This window comes from Pelobates fuscus, chromosome 1 (genome assembly GCF_036172605.1).
Source record: "Pelobates fuscus isolate aPelFus1 chromosome 1, aPelFus1.pri, whole genome shotgun sequence".
Lineage (NCBI taxonomy): Eukaryota > Metazoa > Chordata > Amphibia > Anura > Pelobatidae > Pelobates > Pelobates fuscus.
Window position 1 is genome coordinate 98314257 of NC_086317.1, and position 24099 is coordinate 98338355.

General features: G+C 38.5%; 1 protein-coding gene across 2 annotated transcripts in view; it reads right to left on the reverse strand.

The window, feature by feature from the left end:
• The window catches only part of SRPX (sushi repeat containing protein X-linked), a 125299-nt gene extending 103232 nt beyond the window's left edge, over nt 1-22067 (reverse strand). Inside the window, exon 1 of one of the 2 annotated variants that reach the window (XM_063444257.1) lies at nt 21864-22067. In XM_063444257.1, coding sequence (XP_063300327.1) covers nt 21864-21930 — 67 coding nt within the window. In that variant the 5' untranslated portion in view covers nt 21931-22067. The remainder of the gene's footprint in view (nt 1-21863) is intronic. The other variant, XM_063444258.1, reaches the window with a different exon arrangement.
• Nucleotides 22068-24099: the final 2032 nt, after the last annotated feature.

Genomic DNA, 24099 nt, shown 5'->3' on the forward strand with positions numbered 1-24099 from the left:
AAGAATGGAGAAGGAGTAGCATGTAATGAAAAGAAAAACACAAAGGATTAGTAAGACACTCTTACACTGTAAACATATGTACATAGCAAAGCCACCAATTTCTTTCATGGATCAACGAAAGGAACTGAGTGCCTCCATCTTTGTCCACTATCAATTCTTGCTATACCTTCTGGCCTTATCTGTTACTGAAAAACAACAACTTTGCACCTGTCAATTATCATAGAGACCTCCCAGCAACTTCCACCAAATTTCTTTGTGAAGCTGGACTAAATCAATGCCCATGGAAGAGAAGAAATGTAAACAATGTTTCTTTTTCTCATCCTTTAATGCAATTTGTTCTGAATTTGATTGTAATGTCAATGGTGAAATTCTTAATTTACTTTTAGGGACACTATAGTGACCAAAACAACTTTTGCTTAATGAAGCTGTTTTGGTGTATAGATCATGCCTCTGCAGACTCACTGTTTAATTATCTGTTATTTAGGAGTTAAATCACTTTGTTTATACAGCCCTAGGCACACCTCCCAGCATGTGACTTGCACAGCCTTCCTAAACACTTCCTGGAAAGAGTAAAAAAAAATGGGTCGCAAGAGAATACTGAGAACGGGCAGCAGCTGAAATAGCCTTCCCTTTGGTGTGTCCCCGCTCAGATCTCAAGCTGGTTTTTGCTCATCTTGTGCCATTACAGAGAGAACATCTCTGAAACATGTCAGACTGGTCCCACCCATACAGGCAGTCCAGATCCAAAATGCCAGCAAGTTCCCTCTGCACGAGAGACACAGCAACCCCAGACGATCGTTTCAGCCTTGTTACGCATCATCAGTGAGGCATAGCTGATATCTCCCTAGGCACCGTGAGCAAGGGGTCCACGTCTGGATTATCCCTTTACACTTGAGGAGAGCAAAAAAATGGGTCTCAAGAGTATCTCTTGCACCCTGTTTTTTTGCTTTCCTGTAAAGAGTCATCTAATGTTTAACTCCTTAGGGACACATGACATGTGTGACATGTCATGATTCCCTTTTATTCCAGAAGTTTGGTCCTTAAGGGGTTAAACTTCCCTTATTTCACATTCAGAATTTCTTATCTTCTGATCTGTTCATAGCTTGCTAGAGGAGCCTCCTGTATGTAATTAAAGTTCAATTTGAAGAACAGGAGATAAAACACTTTTAAATTAGCTTACATCTGATTGAAAATGAAACTATTTTTTTCATGCAGGCACAGTCAGGGGAGGTTTGGCTAGAGTTGCATAAACAGAAACAAAGGTGATTTAACTCCTAAATGGCAGTAAATTGAGCAGTGAAATACACCAAAACTGCTTCATTAAACTAAGGTTGTTTTGCTGACTATAATGTCCCTTTAAATTAATACCAAATGTTAGTACAGATTATTATTGATAATATCGATGTAGTTTCCATAAAAATGTTGTCTCTACTCGCCTCAAACACAAAACTGAATATTGCAAGTTAACACATTTTAACACATGCTATATAAAAAGATGTTTAACATACTTTACTTAAATTTATCCGACAACCATTTGATTCCATAGATCTAATTGCTTTTGCTACTTTAGAATCTAAAGAACAAATATAGTCTCTTGCTAATAAGCATGAAAAAGAAAAGTCACCCTATCCCTTTAATTACTACTTCCACTATAACCACGAGCCAGAAACGGCAGCCAACAGTTGTCTTTGCATCCAAGATAAATATACTTTTTTTGGCAAACGCTCTCTCCTAAGCATGGCTGTTTATTCAAAGTTTTAATTGTATTCTAAAAGAAGCCACAACTGTCTTTCTGGTAACTAATGAATAGTTAATAAACACAGTTAAGAAAAAAATGTAGTGATTAAAAAGAACCAGCTGTCATTTAATTAGCTCATGTATATTTTAAATACTTTACCTAATTATTTAAAGCACCATTCATTTTACCATACAAGAAGGACAGAAATTCTTACATGATTAGTTACAATGTAGGTCAGAGCACATAATAAAATACAGATGTGTCTTCAGCTACCCACTAAATAAATTGGTACAAATGTAGGCCTGGATTTCTTTTTCTTTTTTTTAACTGTAGAAACATTATACAGTTTATAAAATATTGGATCGTTTTTTTAAATATAAATCAGACAGTTAAACAAGTGAGAACATTATAAAATAGATGGTAAAAAAAATGTTTCCCTTTTTATAATGTATTGTAATATATTTCTTAGGGGTGGCTAAAATCTAAAATTTGTATCCATCTCTACAGTGATGGAATCCCTAGTGAAAAATTCTGATACTGTGATGTTTTAAATGTACCGTATATACTCGAGTATAAGCCTACCCAAAAAAAAGCCAAGGCACCTAATTTTACCACAAAAAAATGGGAAAACGTATTGACTCGAGTATAAGCCTAGGGTGGGAAATGCAGCAGCTACTGGTAAATTTCTAAATAAAATTAGATCCCAATAAAATTACATTAATTGAATATTTATTCAAAGTGTGTGTATATAATGAATGCAGCGTGTGTGTGTTTGTGTAGTGTGTGTATATAATGAATGCAGTGTGTGTGTTTGTGTAGTGTGTGTATATAATGAATGCAGTGTGTGTGTTTGTGTAGTGTGTGTATATAATGAATGCAGAACGTGTGTGTTTGTGTGAATGCAGTGTGTGTGTGTATAATGAATGCAGTGTGTGTGTGTGTATATAATGCAGAGTGGGTGTTTGTATGAATGCAGTGTGTGTGTATATAATGCAGAGTGTGTGTTTGTGTGAATGCAGTGTGTGTGTATATGATGCAGAGTGTGTGTGTGTTTGTGTAGTGTGTGTAAACTGGGTGGGGGGAGTGTATTTTTATTATTTTAATATTTTTTATTATTTTATTTTAATATTTTTATTATTTTAATATGTAATTGTTTAATTATTTTTTTGTCCCCCCTCCCTGCTTGTTACCTGGCCAGGGAGGGGGGCTATGTTATTCCCTGGTGGTCCAGTGGCATGGGCAGTGCAGTGGGGGGGGGGCGGCAGCAAGCTGTTACTTACCTCCCAGCAGCTCCGTTCATCTCCCAGTGTAAATCTCGTGGTCTGCATGCCGCACAGAGTGTTGCCACGGTAACCCGTGGCAACGCTCTGACGGCCGCGGGTCTCGCGAGAGTTACACTGGGAGATGAACGGAGCTGCTGGGAGGTAAGTAACAGCTTGCTGCCGGCCCTCCCAGGACCGCCGGGCTTATAATGAGCCCAGCGGTCCTGGTCTGTATTATGGCAATGAAAATTGCCATAATACAGACCCTGACTCGAGTATAAGCCGAGGGGGGCTTTTTCAGCATAAAAAATGTGCTGAAAAACTCTGCTTATACTCGAGTATATACGGTATATAGATTCGGTAAACCTCAAAACTGTTGCCATACTTTAGATTAATTTTCTCCTAAGAAAGCAAGATAATATCTTAATGTGGCACTGTCACCATCTGGGGACTTTGCATAATTTGCCAGTGACTGAGGAAGGGCAAAGAAAGGTGAGATTTACTTACCTGAACTTCTCCCCTGTGGGCACTGCCATCTTCCAGCTGGTCCTCTTCTGCATCTGCTGCTGAAGCATGCGTGAGAGTACAGAATTAGAATGAAGCTTAGTTCCTGCAGCCGTCACTGGTGATGGCTGGGGAATTGACACTTCTAGATGGCGATACTCATTATGCAGGGGTGTGATAGTGCTACTTTAAGACTTCCAGATTTTTTTCTTAATTTGTCATTTGCATATGTAGCAATTTTGAAATTCTGAACACTATGATACTTCATCCTCGGCATTTTTTTAAATTCACATTATGTAACTTTAAAATATAAAAATGTAGTATTCCTCAATAAAACAGTAACTCTCATAGTCAAGAAAATAGAGAAACCTCACAGACTTGTGTTGAAATCTTACACACTGACTCATTATATATTGCACGTGTAAGGAAGTAATTCTTATCCATAAAGAATAAACACCATAGACATGCTATGTCTAAACTAGGGCTCCATTCAGCAGAGTTTGATTGACACCGATTACTGTTTATATTATTTGTACATTATATAAAGTACGTTTCACCAAGATTTTGATTCTTGAACACATTCTTGGTTCTAAAGTTTATATTTGCTACACTACACAGGGTAAAATTATGATATATGTATGGAAAATATTAATGAGTGGAAAAGTCTTCCTTAAAATATGCAATTTTACATTTTCAGAGCACTCAAAATTCATGTTTTGTGCTGGCACTGGACTCTTAAGTCAACTAAAATGTGGCACTTTGGGTAAGATCGGAATACAAGCATGTGGTCTGAATTCTTGCCTAAGTTACTTACGCTTTCAATTTAACCAATCTTCAAATAAAAAATCATTCTTAGGCCTTACTTTAAACTAAACCCCTTAACTATTTCAAGAAATCTGACTATTTCCCTTCCAAATCACTAATTTTAGCAACAAATTCACCATGTATAATTAATAATTAATGGATCATCTTCTAAATGATTTTTTGTTTTTAATTCTTTATTTTTTGTGCATTTAGTAAACACGGTAGCAAATGCCACAACAGCTCTCATCCGCTTACATGTCAACAATCAAAACATAGGTAGCATCTGTAGACATTACACATTTTATATTTTTACTTGGTGAAGCAGTAGTGAAGGTCGCCACTTTTAACCTGCGTGGGTGTGTGGTCTCGGCTATGGTCCTCGTGAGTATTAGCCACTTAGGGTGTCTCCCCCTGCCTGTCAGTTATGTGTGTGAGCGTTGGAGTAAGGTCGCCTGTATGCTGGCATAGGGGGAGGTTGCATGTACAATGAGTATGCAGTATAAGTGACAAACTAGCGTCGGTCTCGTAGTATGGAGACCCCTAGTTTTGCGTAAGTAACTCTCGTGTTTTGTGCGTGCGGTTGTCATATTGTGTGTGTTAGTACCGTCTAGCTATCAGTAGAGCCTCGTCGGGGGGAGGTTATCGTCAAGTAGGAAAGTAGGTTGAGTTATACAGGCAGTTAGCCTGACTTGCAACAAAAAAGTAAAATAAAATAATAACATTAGCTTTAGTGTAGGGTATTGCAGTCCCAAGGTATGTTGGATATGGTCATCATGGGCAACGGAGCAGGTTGTCCCCCTGAGTCGGGTGCCTTTTAACATTTCAGGTGGTGCCCCTGGCAGGCGATGTTCTCTGGGACTCCCTCAGAATGAATTCTTGAATATTCGCAGGCTTTAGCCGGGACAGTCCTGTTCCGTGTGTTGGTGCTGCTTGTAGGATTCCCGCTGCCATCAGGATGGATTCTAAGTCTTCATAGCTTTGAGCCTTGTGGATGGTCCCGTCATGGGTGAAGGACACTGCTCGCGGTGTTCCCCAGCGGTAAGGGGTCTCTCTGGTCCGGAGATGCTGTAGGAGCGGCTGTAGCGATTTCCTCCAGGTAAGTGTGCTCTTGGTGAGGTCCGGGAAGAGTTTTAGTTCTGCGCCTTCAAACATCAAGGGAGTTTTCCCCTTTATTGCGGTCAGGAGGGAAGTTTTATCCATCAGCGACTGGAAGCGTAGTATTAAATCCGCAGTTGCGTTTGCAGGAGCCCGTGCTGGCTTTGGAATTCGGAAGAGTCCATCCAGCTTTATGGATTTAACCTGTTTTGGGTGTAATAGGATCCCGAGGAAGCGTCTAATATAATGGGGTAGTTCGTAAGAGCGACCGTATCCGGTATTCCCCGGATTTTTACGTTATATCTTCTCCTTTGGTCCTCTAGGGCATCTAGCCGGTCAGTAGTGGTGCTTTGGCGTACTTCCAGGTCCATCACTCTTTGTTCTAGCTTTGTGAGTCTGGAGTCCTGTGTACTCGAGCAGGCTTTAAGTTGGACAATTTTAGCTGCAGCTCCTTTTATGGCCTCTTTAAAGTAGGCCATGTCTGCCGCCAGGTCCTTGCGTAGCTCCGCCAGCATTGTTTTTATTTGGTCCGCGGTGACCGGATCTCCGGTTGGCTTTTTGTTGCGGTCCGGTGCAGGTCTGAAGGAGGCTCCTTCCATTAACTCTGCGGTGTAGTCCTCCGAGGAATATGAGGAGAAGTCGTCTGTCGGCGCCATTTTGGGCCATGCGGCCTGTTGTGTGTTCTGCAGCATGTCCCCAATATCCCTGCCGAGGGAGCCTTTGTCCACCTTTACTTTTTTAGTTTTTTGGCCCATAGTCTGCTCGTTGTTGGTAGTGCAGTATGTGGGTTCTTTGGGTTCCGATTCCTTCATATAGGGTATAATTTAGATTTGTGAGAGCCAGAGTTCCAGGAGATGCGACTGCTCCGTTGCGCTGCTAGCTCCGCCCCTCTCTAAATGATTTTTTGGGGTGAACTCCCATGACAAATATACTAATGTAATATTATAATAACATAAAGGAAGACTGCACAAATTTAAATCTTTTACACAGTGTTTTTCTCTCTTGCAAAAAGAGAATAGCAACTATAGACTAGATAACTAGTCTAACTAGAGTTATGGATGTCAAAGCTGTCCCAAGGAGGGGCAAGAGTTAGGATGGACCAGTAGGTGAATGTTATATTACAATCTCTGATCATGGAAAAATAGGAGAGGAACAGCGCTACAGTACTGATCACAGGGGAGAATAGAGCTGCACACCTGAGGGGAAGGGTAACCCTCAAACCCTTCAAAGAATGGAGAGAACAAGATACAACAAATACAGGGTGCGCTAAGTAGGACAATGAGAGATAATAAACAAAAATAATATAAAGAGTCTCTTAAAGTACAGCGAAGACCCGGAGTGTATATTCTTCAGTTCTTGCTTTGAATCCTCAGTGGTAAATATGAAATACAAAAGCAAAAATAGAGACCAATAGTGCAAAACCGTTTTAGGAAAGCTGGATCACGAACAACATAGAAGTAGAGAAGTGCCAACTCACAATTTAAAGAGCTATGCCCAGCTCTAGGTAAAACAGCATACAGTGGTATTTAATACTCCCCACATGTAGGATATAACTGGACATTTGGAGGTGTATCCTCAAGACTTCTTACAGCATTCCAGATAAGCATCAGCATATAAAATACATAAAAGGGGGAAAAACCCAATGGTGCAATAACGTAGGTTAACTGCAACTACAGACAACACTGAGGTCCTAAGAGTGGCAACTTACAATTGGGAGAGCTATAACCAGCTCTGAGTAAAACAGCATACAGTGGTATTTAAACTCCCCACATGTAGGATATCCTTCTAGCGATGCTTGCAGTGCCGGTCTTATGAAAATAGTGTTTACCGTATAAAAAATTGCAGTAAAAGGTAAAATGAAACGTACTTACAGTGTTCAGAGCAGCCACACTGCTCTATGAACCAGGCGTAGGTGGAATAATCCCCACCAGGGATTTCTTTTGTAGTACTGGATCTTTAAAATGATAAAAAATCAGCCAGGATAAAACAGCAACAAATAAAAGTAAGTGTGCAAAATACTTTTATTGGATTCTTATAAAAACACAACGCATTTCGCCAAAACAGGCTTTATCAAGTGTAAACAACTGATCCTGGCTATTCACCTTTTATAGGCAAGTAAAATGGGCTTAAAATGTGAAGATTGGCTCCAAAGTGACGTCATTTCCGCATGACTGCGGTCACATGATTAAAAAAAATACATTTTATTTTCCTTTCTTTATTTATACACATTAAAACAATAGAACAAGTAAAACAGTAGATAATGCTCGTTTCCAATATATTATAAATAGGGACATTTGAATCCCATGCAGAACCTTTATTCAACTGAGGAAAAGTGACATATGGTGAAAGTAAAAGTAAGCATTTAAGCTTTGAACTTGAGGGTGAAAGGTCGCAAGGTCACGGCCATTTTTAACTGTGGGTGTTTTAAAGTGACAGGAGGTAGGCGGAGCCGGCAGATTGCAGAGCAGGGTGGGGAGTGTAGTTATGATCGCGTCCGTTTGCAGGACGTGATCAGAGGGAAGAGGGGGATGAATACGGAAGCGGCCATATTATAGTTTAGTGATGGGGGATAGGGGCAGGGTGAAATAGTGAAACATATATAAACATACAAACTTCATATGAAAATAAAAATAAATGGATTAAGCCATAGGAGCTAATAAATTAAAATGAAAATAGACCCTATACACATATTATACATATAAATAGAAGGTAGTGGATAATAATAAGAGTACACTATTATGAGGAGAAAAAAAAGGGAATAATAATATAATATAGCATAAAGTACCAGTATAAATAATTATAAAAAATTAAAAAGTTCAAAGTCTGCATTTAGACCTTCAGGGGTTAATGTCTTCAAGTTAAAAACCCATTCCATTTCCGATTTTCCCAGAATATTTTTTATATCGCCACCCCTCCATGGGATATTACATATTTGGATAGGGGTGAATTTAAGAACATTAGGGTTTTTTTGGTGATGTGTTAAAAAGTGCTTAGACACTGTATGATTCTCAAATCCGTTCCTAATGTTACGGCAATGCTCGGATATCCTAGTTTTTAAAAATCTGGACGTCATGCCCACATACTGGAGGCCACAAGGGCACTCCAGTAAATATATAACATTTTTAGTGCAGCATGTGATAAAATTATTAATATTGTAACTTATATTAGTAATATTAGATTTGAATTCAGTGGTCTTATTAGGGACTGACATTTGGGTAGTTTTGCAGACGATACATTTCCTGCACTTAAAAAAAACTTTAACATTAGACAGAGTGGATGGTGTTTTTTTGTGTGAGTCTTGGTGAAATTTTTGGTTAAAAGAGTTTTAAAATTAGGAGCTAAGAGCAACTGAGTTTCAACGTGCACTTGATACAATTTGTTTCCACTTTTGTTACCAAGTACACTAGGATTCTATATCCATTCGAGTCCCAGTATTATTTGATTAACTCTCTCCCCTCCCTTTCTCTCCTCCCTATATCTCACCCTATCTAGCTATTGAGCATTTTTGCTGGACTTCTATCTGGGGGTGTTTTTGATAGGACTATATATATTATTGATTATTGTCCACACCCACAGTCATTTTTGTGGCTCTCCTCATGATTATTATATAATTGTTTTCATCCTCTTTTTACCCTATATTTTTGTTTGTGTTTGCAACATTTTTTATTTTGATAAATTACAATAAAAGTTAAGTTTTATTTTTGAAGGGAGGGGCCTCCTATTGGGTCGACTTAGTGTAGAGATGAGGAGTTTCCTCTTCTCTCCCTAGGTCTACCTTCTTGTATAAATTGTTTTAAAATTAGGAGCACCTCTAAAAATGATGTTGGGTTTTTCTGGAATGATCTTATTGAGAACGGGGTCTTCAGATAAAATGTGCCAGTGTTTCTGGATCGTTTTCCTTATGTCCCTATTCTTATTATTGTAATCAAAGATTATGGGGATGGATGGGGTAGTATTAATACTTTTATTTTTATGTTTCAGCAGGCTACTCCTGTCATTAGACTTGATTTTAGTAAGTATGGTGTAAAGTTTGTCCTCTGGATAGTGTTTTTCTAAAAAATTGTTTTTTAAAATGTTGCTTTGTTCATAAAAATCTTCATTAAGTGTGCAATTTCTTTTAAGTCTTAAAAATTGGCTTTTAGGAGCACTTTCCAGCCAAGGTGTGTGATGACAGCTATTTTGATCAATGACTGTGTTAGTGCACACTTTTTTAAAAAAGGTTTTTGTATTTAGTTTTCCTTCTTTAATAAAACATTTTAAATCTAAAAAGATGATTTCTTCTTTGCTAAATTCTGAGGTTAAAACAATGCCTCTGTCATTCTGGTTGAGGTGTTCTAAAAAAAAGTTTAAAGGAGCTATCGGTGCCTTTCCAGATAAAAAATAGGTCGTCAATATAACGAAAATAGGAGACCAGGTTAGCCCTCCAGTCCTGATTTACCCAAACTGCCTCTGCTTCCTAATCTGCCATAAATAAATTGGCATAGCTGGGGGCAAACCTGGTCCCCATAGCCATACCCCTTTTTTGGACATAAAAGGAATCCAAAAACCAGAAAAAAATACTATTTAAAATAATCTTAATGCCCTCTATAATAAAATTGATTTGGGATTGTGATATTCTTTTTTCTGCTTCGAGTATTTTTGTGACTGCTTCGCAACCTTTATCGTCAGGGATAATAGTGTAGAGAGATGTGACGTCGCAAGTCACCAGAATGTAGTCCTTCTGCCATATAAAATCATTAAAAAAAGAGAAGGGACATGGTGTCTTTTAGATAAGATTTCATATTTTTTACACTGGGTTGGAGTAAAAGATCGATGTATTCTGATAATTAGATAAAATAGTTAATTCCTGAGACAATTGGGCGGCCTGGGGGATTAGTCTCATTTTTGTGAATTTTAGGCAGGAAATAAATAACTGTGATTTTGGGGTATGATTTCTTCAGGTAATTAAATAATTGTTTGTTGAGAATGTTAGAATTACTGCCTTTAAGTAGATAATTGTAAAGGGTAGCTTGAATCTGAGAGCTAGGGTCTGTGGGTAATTTTTCATAAACATTGTCGTCACTTAGTTGTTTCTGGGCCTCTGCTATATACATTTCTTTTGAGAGGATTACAAGGCCACCTCCCTTGTCTGCTGGTTTAATGACAATATTTTCATCTAATTGTAGCTCTTTTAGGGCTTTCAGTTCATGGTGGTTTAAATTAGGTTTGTCTGACTTTTTCTTTTTGATTTTGCCAATGTCTTTTAAAACAAGTTTTTCAAATACTTCTAGTGGTCCAGACTTAAAATTGGATGGATAGAATTTTAAATGTGGTTTAAGATAGGTGTTAGTTGTGGCAGGGTAGTAGTAGGCTGAATTGGGGTGCTAGGGAGAGGCGCAGATTCTTTACCCATAAAAAGTCTCTTTAGGGTTGCTTTTCTTATAAATTTATTTACGTCCAAAAAAGCTTGGAATGGTTCAAACCATTCCAAGCTTTTTTGGACGTAAATAAATTTATAAGAAAAGCAAATAAGAAAAGCAAATACATTTATTTAAGTCCAAAAAAGCTTGGAATGGTTAAAAAAAAAAAATCATGCGGAAATGACGTAATTTTGGCGCCAATCTTCACATTTTAAGCCCTTTTACTTGCCTATAAAAGGTGAATAGCCAGGATCAGTTGTTTACACTTGATAACGCCTGTTTTGGCGAAACGCGTTGTGTTTTTATAAGAATCCAATAAAAGTATTTTGCACACTTACCGTATATACTCGTGTATAAGTCGATCTCATGTATAAGTCGAGTGCAGTTTTGTGACCAACAATTGTGAAATATACTATGCCTCTTGGATAAGTCGAGGGTAAAACTTGGGGCTATGAAATTCTGTGATTTTTATAATTATATACACACACACTCATACAAACACTGCATTATATACACACACACTCATACAAACACACACTCTGCATTACACACACACTCATACAAACACACTCTGCATTATATACACACACACTCATACAAACACACACTCTGCATTATATGTGCACACTCTGTGTGTATATAATGCAGAGTGTGTGTGTTTGTGTGATTGCAGAGTGTGTGTGTGTATATATAATGCAGAGTGTGTGTGTGTGTTTGTATGAGTGTGTGTGTATAATGCAGATAGTTTGTATGAGTGTGTGTGTGTGTATATAATGCAGAGTGTGTGTGTGTGTGTGTGTGTATATAATGCAGAGTGAGTGTTTGTATGAGTGTGTGTTTGTGTGTGTGAACTGGGTGGGGGAAGGGCATTTTTATTATTTTAAAATTTGTTATTTTAATCTTTTTATTTTAATCTTTTAATTTTTTATTTTAATATTTTTTAAAACAAATTATTTAAGTATTTTTTTATTTTATTATTTAATTTTTATTTTATTTGAATTTAATTTTTTTTATTGTAATATTTTTTTATTTCATTTTATTTTCGTACCCCCTCCCTGCTTGATTCATGGCCAGGGAGGGGGGCTCTCATTCCCTGGTGGTCCAGTGGAATGGCTGTTTAGGAGGGGGCTGGCAGAGAGCAGTAACTTACCTTTCCTGCAGCTCCTGTCAGCTCCCTTCTCTCTCCTCCGGTCCGGCCAGCTCCTCTGTCAGCTCCCACTGTAAGTCTCGCGGTCTCTCGCGGCTCTCGCGAGACTTACAGTGGGAGCTGACAGAGGAGCTGGCCGGACCGGAGGAGAGAGAAGGGAGCTGACAGGAGCTGCAGGAAAGGTAAGTTACTGCTCTCTGCCAGCCCCCAACAGGACCGCTGGGCTTGTAATGAGCCCGGCGGTCCTGGTCTGTATTATGGCAATGTAAATTGCCATAATACAGACAATAACTCGAGTATAAGTCGAGTTGGGGTTTTTCAGCACAAAAAATGTGCTGAAAAACTCGACTTATACTCGAGTATATACGGTACTTTTATTTGTTGCTCTTTTATCCTGGCTGATTTTTTATCATTCTAAAGATCCAGTACTACAAAAGAAATCCCTGGTGGGGATTATTCCACCTACGCCTGGTTCATAGAGCAGTGTGGCTGCTCTGAACACTGCAAGTACGTTTCATTTTACCTTTTACTGCAATTTTTTATACGGTAAACACTATGGGCCCTCTCTTGTGATTTTATTTTCATAAGACCGGCACTGCAAGCATCGCTAGAAGGATATCCTACATGTGGGGAGTTTAAATACCACTGTATGCTGTTTTACTCAGAGCTGGTTATAGCTCTCCCAATTGTAAGTTGGCACTCTTAGGACCTCAGTGTTGTCTGTAGTTGCAGTTAACCTACGTTATTGCACCATTGGGTTTTTCCCCCTTTTATGTATTTTATATGCTGACGCTTATCTGGAATGCTGTAAGAAGTCTTGAGGATACACCTCCAAGTGTCCAGTTATATCCTACATGTGGGGAGTATTAAATACCACTGTATGCTGTTTTACCTAGAGCTGGGCATAGCTCTTTAAATTGTGAGTTGCCACTTCTCTACTTCTATGTTGTTCGTGATCCAGCTTTCCTAAAACGGTTTTGCACTATTGGTCTCTATTTTTGCTTTTTTATTTCATATTTACCACTGAGGATTCAAAGCAAGAACTGAAGAATATACACTCCAGGTCTTCGCTGTACTTTAAGAGACTCTTTATATTATTTTTGTTTATTATCTCTCATTGTCCTACTTAGCGCACCCTGTATTTGTTGTATCTTGTAATCTCAGATCATGGCCTGATAGCCACACAGGAAGCATTGGAGAGTAAGCAAGAATTAACAGCACATAAAGCAATTAGATGGATAATGTATCATAATGAATGATATATTGATTGCTTTATAAACTTACTCATTGAGGTGGATTTGTCAACGAACAATAATGGAATAATGAAATTGAAATTATGAACAAATAAACTACATTAAAAAAAACTATGTACAGAGACAGTAGCTCTTTTTTATCTTGTACTCAGTCTCGGTGTTATCTTAGATCCGAATGGCCTAAAGGATGTTCCCCAGCTGTTAAAGGATTTCAACATTCATGATCTTTTGTCAGCCTTCACACTGAAAAGGCATCTAGTATTTGCAGTTCTTCAGCAGCTAAGAATGTAACTTTTAACCGTTCCAAATTTACATGAATACAGTATGCCTGCTAAATTCAGTTTTTGGACACAGCCGCTACTGTGCAAGTACAGTTGATGAATGTTGTGCGCTCTTGTAGATGGTGTATGCATGGCCATGAATATCCATACTTCTCCGGAATGACAAATGCATTTACTAAACCCATAATGCCAGAGCAATGTCCGGGGAGCCAAGAGCTGCAGTAGCAAAAACAATGAATCCCCCATACATAAAGAAGTCATACCACTATTTCTGTGGTAAGTCCAGTTATGCATGAAACATACCACTCTCCACAGTGAAAATAAGGCAAATAACAAAACACAGAGTAAAAGTGCTGCAAAGTCACTGGTTTAGTCTGTATATATTGCACTTACAAGGTATACAAAAAACAAAGGCATATCCCATCAACAGAGTAGAATCAGTTGTTCTCACATCTTCTGTAGAATGATTCTTCTTGTGCTCATATCTATTTGAGAAATACATGCCATAGTGTGTATCGTTAAAACCAAAATTACTTTAATTAGAATTGCATTTACACAAAGATAAATGTAAAAATGCATGCAACCATCAATAGGGTAAGGAATCCAATCAGAACATATCTCTCCCAATCCAGAGTATGAGCAAGCAGTCAGAAGTATGGTACAGGAACACTTGCCCTACTCGTTTCAACCATCATGCACGGTCCTTTTCGGATGGTACTCTTTGAGACGAGGACGATATCTGTTGGAGGCAGCTCCCGATACTGAAGATGGCAGATTGGTTAAGTACAACACCGGAGCAGAAATGTTCAGATATTTTAGATTCTGGTTAAGTGGGAGGGATTACGGTTTGTTGCATATGTGTTTTATATTCCCCTGAAGAGCACATTACATTATTGTTGAAACGCGTAGGACGAGCTTTCCAGCACCATACTTCAGACTGTTTGTGCATACTCTGGATTGGGAGAGATATTGTGATTGGATTCCTTACCCTATTAATGGGGACAGGCGTTCTTACAGTTAACTTTCTGTAAGTGCAATTTTTTATTAAAGTTATTGTGGCTTTAACATACACACTTTGTTTTGTAAGAAGCATTCTATAGAAGACGTAAAGGACAGCTGACTCTGCCATGTATATACCTTGTGAGTGAAATATATACACAACAAACCAACAACATTGTATTTGCCTTATTTTCTCTGTAGATAGTGGTATTACTGAAAATTTGGAGGAATCTTTGGTTCTCTGCAGCTTTTGAATTTGAAAGGGTCACTTCTTTTTATTCGCACTACCACTGGTGTTAACATCATGGTGTTTGTTCTGATTATTTTTCTAATTCTAATTATTCTTTATTTCACATGCCTTAATTGGTCAAAGTAATGCTCCTTAATCTAGCTGCGTACACATTTCAGAAGAAAAAAAAGTAATAGTTTACCAGATAATTTTCTTTTTTTACTGTTAGACCATGTTCCTTGTTATGTGAATGTTCTACTGAACTGTAATACACACTATAAACATGCAATTTGTTAGTGTTCAAACAATGAAAAATGTTATACTTATATAATGTAGACCCAGGTGGCAATGAACTGGATCAATAATATGATACCTGGCTATGAAAACATAAATTACATAAGTTATTGGACCCAGTTGGGTCACTAACTATTTTTACAGGAATTTTCAGGATCACTTGGCTCTTCACCATAGCATTGCATTCCCATCTCTTTTACAATAATACAATCCTTAGAGAAATACTAGAGGCTCATATTGTTCCCATTTCCAAACCTGGCAAACATATAAAAAAGTCCAGATTTCCAAATGAGGTAATTGTTAAATTAACCTTTCCTTCTTAATGTATGCACTATGACTCAGGCACCTGCAAATGTAGTCATTAATTTTGTGTACTTTGCAAAATTACCCTTTTCTTTTGGTTGCCATAGACACTAAAAATGTGTTTTACAGTGAAAAGTGGAGTTACGGGCAAGAGGTTCTCCATACCTATGGATACAATTTTTACCATGCTCTTTGGGATATATATACCATTTATATAAATTGACGCGCAACATATAGAAAGTGCTGCTCGGTAGAATTTAGAAGTCAAAAGGGTAGTAAACTCAATCAAGAATCCTGCAACATATACATTCTATATAATACAGGTCAGCTTTATTTTATGAGCTGCCAATCAACATGATGAAATTATGTGTGTCCAGGAAGACATGGCGGACGTGGAAACCCTATCCATACCATCAACCTATGTTGAAGCTGCCATAGCTTGTATTCCGATCTGCAGTTAAAGTATTTTTCTCTGTATTCCTATCAAATATTTGTTTTTTTTATGCTTAGGAATGCAATTTACCAAATTTTCCTACATGCTTTAAATGCAAATTTACCTGGCACATCCTGATATATGATTTACTCATATGAACTCTCCTATTGAGCCTGTGATGCTGTTTTAACATTTTAATGATTAACATATTACATTTATAAGTGCTATGACTCAGAAAGTATACTAAATTACTTGCAGAGATGCAAAAGCTCTATGCAATGTTGAATCAGACAGTAAGGTAACAACTGTGGATCAACCTTCTATTTTATTTTTTTATTTATTCCGAGACAGAAGAATAAAGATAATGCAAACAAAGGAAATAACATTGCGTCCAATCAAACATTTGTACAATCACATTCTCAATAATCCTTTCCATAACCTCAGCAAAGGCACAGCTTTTGATAGTTTAACAATAGTGATCCTTAATTGCTACTGCGTCCGTGTATCATGAAGTCGAGCATGGAATCGTATAGTAGCAGATATCCCGTCTCGGTTTTTGTAAAATAAAAAGAAGGTGAACCCACCACAATACAAACAGTTATAAGAGTATATTAGAGTATCGCATGATCAGCAAGTGCATTCCGATTATAAGTACTCAATGGTATTATTGTACCCACAAGTGATCGCACATCGTCTCTATATTTCGTTAGCGACCGTAAGTCTTAAATTTGTAAGTGGTAGATGGAAAAGATGAAAGTAAGACGGAGAGGGCACAAAGAGGGATTAGAGGGATTGAGGGGTATGTGGGGGTGTACGGGGGGTGTGAATCCCTGAGCATCGCCTGCGAGAGGTGGATACACTGTGGCATCATGTTAAATCGTGCTCTGGGGCATTCTAGGTCGTTGGTATCTCCTAGGGGGATCCCTAAAGTCCCCAGTCAGGAGATGGCATGTATGCAGCTGCTGATCTTTACCGGAAGTATAATGGGCGGTACACATGGGGGGCTGAGCCCAATCTAACCATCGATTATTCACACGCTGCACTAGCCATCCAGGGGCCCCAAATCTTTTCAAACTTCTTCATTGTCCCTCGTACCTGTGCTGCTCAACATTCTATTTTCTAAAGCACTATCAAAACCAGTCGCATGATCAGATCAAAAGGATCCACTACTTGGACTCACAACTTATACATATGAGCCTGGTCATTTAAGTAATCCTTGTGAAACGGCTAATCTCACATCCTTGAGTAGCCTTATTTATTCAACAAGCCACCGTCTCCTTACTTAGGACAGGAGAGGGTTATCCCTGTCTATTTTCTTACCATGTATCTGGCTTCTCAATATTGGGACATTGCTCCAGCCACAAAGCATTTACCTCTCTGAATCAGATTGACCTCCAAGTTTAAGATGGTGATGGCCATGAGTCAAAAGATACCTCTGAAGCCTCTATTGGACTTTCTAGGGGTCTTCATTCTCTTCTAAGACTGTGCCAGGTGAGCACATACAGTTGTGAACTGATTTTATACCCATCAGGGTAGCAGGTATTTAACCCCTTAAGGACCAAACTTCTGGAATAAAAGGGAATCATGACATGTCACACAGGGGTTAAGAGGTTTATCCTTCCATACCACCATTACTCCTGGAAGAATGACTGACTCAGTAACCTAACCTACCTAGACCTTGGTTCGGTGTTTGGGGCTGGAAGTCATAGTACACACTTCTGAAAATTGGTTGGTGGTTGCACCGGGCTTCAGTCATTTTGGGATGGATGGACTTTAGTGCCATCTTTCATTGAGTGGGGGTACATATTTTCTGAGTGAGAATTGGTCCATCAGACAGAACTCTGTACTCAAGACTACCATTGTACTATATGCCATCCTCATCCTCAGTCTCATTTCGCCATGCCAAGTTGGTTGCTATATTGTATTTTTTTTTTACCATTAATATTGTGTGGTGTTCTGTCACTATTTATGCTCTGTCATACCTAAACCTAGCGCTATCATGCTTATTTATTTCTCCAAGAGCCATACATAATATGCAGGATAATAGTTCTTTGTTGTGGCTTTGTTCAATACTATTTGTTATTCATTTGTGCGTTTTATTAGGCCTGTGCCCAGTGTCTGGGACTGTTCCTAAGTACGAATGTTAATTTGGAAGAGCACTTGTCCATATGCAGACAACTGCAGTAATATGATTTATCGCTCTCATTGTATTTTAGGCCAAAATCTCTCTGTCCCTCATTTCCAAGGGCTCCATATTGTTAGTGTGTCTTAGTGTATAACAGAGCTCCACAGAAATAATACTCATATTAATGTCTTTTAACTACAATAAATGTGTTTAGAAACCAGTCTAAATAAGATACATTGTTCTTGTTAGAAATTACATTTTAGTTGCATAAATTGTTATTAGTAGGTCACCTAGAATTTCCCAGAACAGCCGCCCCTTGTCAAGTGTCTCTTTTTGTTTGTTTGAAATGTTGGCAATTATGGCTAACTCCATAGCGGGGTACAATACATCCTACTAATTTAAACATAAAAGTTCAAGTACCAAAATAAAAAAAATAAATGAAAAGAATGGCTGGTATTATTGTTTATATATATATAAATATGCCTTTTAACTAGTTTCCAAATGAATCGATCCATCTGGAATTTACCTGTGGAGTCTTATTCTCCACAGGGAAATCCTGGACGGATCATTTCTGATCATTCAGGAGTTTGGCTTGTTTAATCACATTTCATTTACTGAATTATCTCTACATTGCCTTAAAGGGACACTACAGTCACCTGAGCAACTTCAGCTTAATGAGGTTGTTCAGGTGAGAACTATAGCTCCCTGCAGCCTTTCTCATGTAAACACTGTATTTTTTGAGAAAATACAGTGTTTACATTGAAAGCTAGGAACACCTCCAGTTGCAGTCACTCAGAGTGAACCAGAGGGACTTCTGAGTTGAATATGCCTCCATCCACTCAGATCTGCTGTGCAAAAGCATCCTGTGATTCGGTATCTCCTCCCACTGTATGCAGACACTGAACTTTCCTCATAGAGATTCTTTGATTCAATTCATCTCTATGAGGAGATGCTGATTGGCCAGGGCTGTGTTTGAATCATGCTGGCTCTGCCCCTGATCTGCCTCCTTGTCAGTCTCAGCCAATCCTATGGGGAAGCACTGTGATTGGATCAGGCTATCACATGTCAGCAGACTGCTTGTTTTTCCTGAGTCTAACAGCATGCAGATTTACAGCTTCTGGCTTGATTACAGTAAGATTTTTACTATATTTATGGAGGCATGAGGGGCCCAGGGGGGCTAGATGGTCGTGTTAACACTATAGGGTCAGGGTCAGGGTCAGGAATACATGTAGTTGCACTGGTGACTATAGTGTCCCTTTAAATGAGTTTCAGTGAGTATGCTCCTAAAAAATGTTAAATTAGTAAATAACCCTAATCATGGTAGAATCTCATAGAAATATTGTTGAGTTACAGTTATAATGTTCAATACTAACGGAAGAATATGTTAGATTGTACCTATCTTCTGTCATGCTATAACTTCGCTGCCATCTTTAAGCCCTCTTAAAAGATTATCTGATCTATGGAGGACCTTCATACTAGTGCAGCGGGCACACACCAATCACAATTAAAACAAATGGTCACAATGGCTGCTGTTGACTATGAGAGCAGACTTTACAGACAAACTACAGTACTGTGAACGACATTGATGAACTACGACCCTGCTTACCCGCAATATTGCATGACATAGACATTACCCCGATGCTCTACCACCCACTCTTTTCCTTGCATTACCGCTTATTCGTTATTCCTTATTGTAGACCAAGGTTAAATGTGGGTCGCTAGGATCCGCTGGACGGCTCCTCTGCAAGGACTCCCGTAGAATGGTAAACTATGGAAAAACAACATGGGAGAACCCCAAGTCCCAAGGCATGCTTGGTAACTGCAATAATTTGTAATATGATATGATACGGGACCAGCAAGTCCTCAGTTGTTTGGGGTCTGCAGGCTCACATAAATACCTAACATATATGAATACTACTCTGACTTGCATGTTTTCTTCAGAACCTGCGTGTTCCACATTTACTCTTACTTTGCACATGTTGATAAATAATAAAAAATTATATTAAAAAAACAAAGAACAAAAGAGATTATCTGACTTTTGACTATGCAAGAAGTATGGATATACTGTGCATTTAACCATTCATTAACCTATAATGCACAGATGCAATATTACATGTAACTTTTTATTTTCAATTATGGTAAACAGTGATGACAATTTTTCTTTATGTAAACTTTACAAAGGGATGTTGAAGATTGCATGAGGAGTCAAGGGTTTAATGGTAAGTATATACTTATGGAAAGATCAATGACAGCTGTTATGTATACAAACTCCTGTACAAACCATTTTTCCAACAGACATATCTGATGTCTCTTTCATTGTTTACATTAAAAACTGAATATGTTTATATATAGCTACATAAACAAACCTAAATTTACTTAAAGGGTATAACATTTTTAATATCCGCAGAACGGAACAAATACTCCTTGGGGAGTGGATAATCTAGAGATAATACACTATCCCTTATTGATGGTGGATAAGTATCTTTTGATTACTATAACCACAATTTATTACTCAACTCTTTGTTGCTAGCACAGATCGTAATGTCATAAAAGTTTAATTACTGATGCTTTTTCCTGCTGCTGGCCTATTCATGTACTCTTTTCACTGATTGTATTGCACAAATGTTTACTGTCATTGTATAATGTATTGTCTACTGCTCAAGTTTAGATTCCGAATGAAAAATATAAATGAAAAAAAAGGTACAAAGTTTTTAATGGGATACTCTAAGCCAGGCTTTCCCAAACTCTGGCCCTCCAGATGTTGCTGAACTACAACTCCCATGATTCTAAGCCTAACTATTTCATTCATAGAATCATGGGAGTTGTAGTTGAGCAACATCTGGAGGGCCGGAGTTTGGGGAAGCCTGCTCTAAGCACTATAGTATATTGTACTGAATATGGTAGCCAGAGGCCTCTGGCTTAATTGCAGCGTGAGGTGTCAAACTGTTTATGAATGGTTTGACACTTACCAGGCTCTGATGGCGCTCTCTGTCCATCTGGTCTAAAATGCTATGCTACAGCTAAAGTTGATACGCCAATATGGAGTAAGAATAATGTTTCATTTTGGCGTAGCTATGCAGACCATAAGGACTGCGTGGTGGCAGGTAAATGTAAAACTGTTCATTTAATAATAATAATAAGACTATTCTGGGATGATGAGAAAGACTTCCTACACCTTCATCACTACAATGTGCATGCTGGCTATTTATACATAATATTAATAATAGTTACAGCTTTTCAGACACTAAGCAACCCAGGCCTACATCGATTGCAGCCTTTCACCTCACATGACATACAGTAATTAAACTATATGTACTTTCTAAACATATATATATATTCTTAAAATTCTACCAGTTGTATCAAAAGCTTAGACAAAAAAAAAGAAAATATAACTTTATAAACTACAAACATCACTTGATCTAATACAAAAGGCAGTGAAGTTAAAATCTTGCTAGTTTTACACAATGAAACTTTAGCAAAGTAGTCCAGATTTAAATCACTGTATCTGTCTTAAAGTTCGGTCAGGCAGCAGAGACTTAAGAGGTCAAAACATGTCTTTCGATAAGGAAAAAAAACCATAATAAGCTTGAAGAATGCTTTACCGCTAGATTTTATGATTCACACACAACATGAGGAAATTGTGACACCTAGCTTAAAGAAATAGGGCTCAAAGAGAACTCACAGCAAACACAGACATATTTGAAATGATTACGCTTTGCGTTTCATTTTCAGAGATCAGAAAAAAAAAGAAAATGCATGAATCAAGTCACATAGTATTTTAGCTCTTACAGACGAAAGAAAAAAAAAAAAAAACAGAAAACTTAAACACCATAAGTTCAGCGACGACCTCTTATTAGACTTTGCCAAGTCTGGCTTGTTAAATAAATTGACAACATAATTCTTGCGAGGAGACTTCCAGTCAAGCAAATCTTCAATTTTAAACACTCGTATCTACCCAAAACACAAGGTTTTATGTGTGAATAACTGACAGCCATACCTTCGTATCCATTGGTGAGGTACGTATTGATGGTAACAATAAAGATTAGGTATAGTGGAGTCCACATGACTTTGAAGAGAAGATCCTCTGCAGCCGGAGACTAAAAGCATTAAAAAGCAGAGTGGGGAAAGAATTCTACAGTGTTTAAGCTCCAGGCTAGAAGCAAGATACCACAAGTTTTTTCTTTTTTTTTTTTTACTCGAAGAACTGAAATTCTGCCAGGAAAAAAGGGGGAGTAAAGCAATCCCCTATTGGATATTGCAAAATCCCTGCATGATTGGAGAATATATATATTTTTTTTTCTACGTTTCACTTTTTCTGTGTGAAGAAGCAAGCTATTGAATGGGAGAGTTGATTTGTTGTTTTTTTTCAGTTAAATGTAGTTATACCTTGTTTTGAATTGCAAACTTTAAACACGCTGGCAAAATGAGCAGAGAGTTATATTTTATTAATGGATTCATTGACAGTGGATATTTCCTCACGGCTTCTGGGCAAGCATTCGTTTCCCAAAGATGTTTATACTGGAGACGAGCCAGACATCTGTAAAAAAAAAAAAAAAGTGTGTTTTACTCATAAATATTTCAAAAATGCATTTATTTATTGTTTTTCGAACTGACACTTAAAAATTAAAGCAAACGTTATCCCATATTGAAATATCATGAAGAAATTTATTAAAGGGTCACTCTAAGCACCATAACCATTTCATCTGACGGAGGTACCAATTATATAGAAAGTCCCTGTTTAAATGGGCACATAAAATGAATACTTGAACTTACACAGCCGTGAAGTATGTTTCTTTTTCTAATTCAGACCTCTAAGTCTCAATAAACGCATCCATCACATTGGTCTGATGATTTGTCTCTATGAAAAGCATTTAATTGGACAATGCCCAGCACAAACTAAGAGGCAAGTTCTGGGAAGAAAGAAATAGATCTTCATTAGCTGTGGAGGTCATTTCTGTACCTAATGAAAGGTAAGTTTTTAGGGATAAGGAATTTATTTGTAATTTTTTTTTTTATGTGAGTGTTTGTTGGTGTGTGTTTTTTAATTTTGTGCATGTATTTTTTTTTTATTTTGCAACAATTAGATGACAATTATATGCATAAAAATATTTTAAATAGGGGCGGAGCCTGCAAGCCTGACAAGCGGACGCCATATCTGAGAGCTCCCAAACAACCGATTAAATCCAACCAAATATCTAAGCAACTATAGCCCATCCGACCCTCTTAGCGCCACAGCTGGGTCCCCAGAGCCAGAACGTAACAATAGATGCATTTCTTTCTTACGACAAAGCACTCCAAACCGCGGCGCAAATCCGCGGCCTACAACACACCCCTGAGCCTGGGACTGGAAGCACTCCTCCGCGGCAGCACCATACAACCCCCGCAGGGAACGGAGCCCATAACCTCCCTGCCGCAACCAGAACACCGGACCGCAATGGGGAGACGCTCCCAAAAGCCAAACACAGTGGCTGACGGCAGAGACATTGGGGACATGCTGAGACAGCCCATGCAGCCTAAGCTGACCCCTGCTGGGTACCGGAATGAGGAGAACCGGGCGCAGGACAGACAAGAGGCTACACCGACCACCCAGGCAAGTCTCCTACACATAATTGACAACCCGGACGGGTCTGCACCCTCAACAAAGCAGAATTTGAAACTCCTGCTTAATGACATCCAACAAGTGTGGACTGCTGACCTCAGGGCACTGAGAACTGACACACAGGCCATAACTGACAGAGTACAAACCTCTGAAAAGGACATATGTGCTGCTAGAACTGACATCGTGGCCCTTAAAGAGACAGTACAACAATTGCAAACCACTCAAGTCACACTGCCACACCAAATCTCAGCCCTGGAGGACAAACAGCGCAGGAACCACATACAAATCTGTGGCATCCCTGCTGCGGTGACCGCAGAGGAACTCCCTCATTACGTACGTAGATTAATCACATCCATACTGCCCCACACAACAGCCAAAAAGATGGTTATGGACGGAGTGTATCGCATATCGGGCACACCTAAAACACCAACTGGAACAGCACGAGACGTTATCCTCCGCTGCTTAACCTCACAAGATAGGAACCAGATCATGATGGCACTGAAGAATAAAGCACCTCTGCCCTTTGAAGGCGCCTCGTTAACATTTTATCAAGACCTCACCGAAATACCCTAGTCTGGAGGAAGTCATTGGGTACGGTTACCTCTCAACTACGATCTGCAGCCATACCCTACCG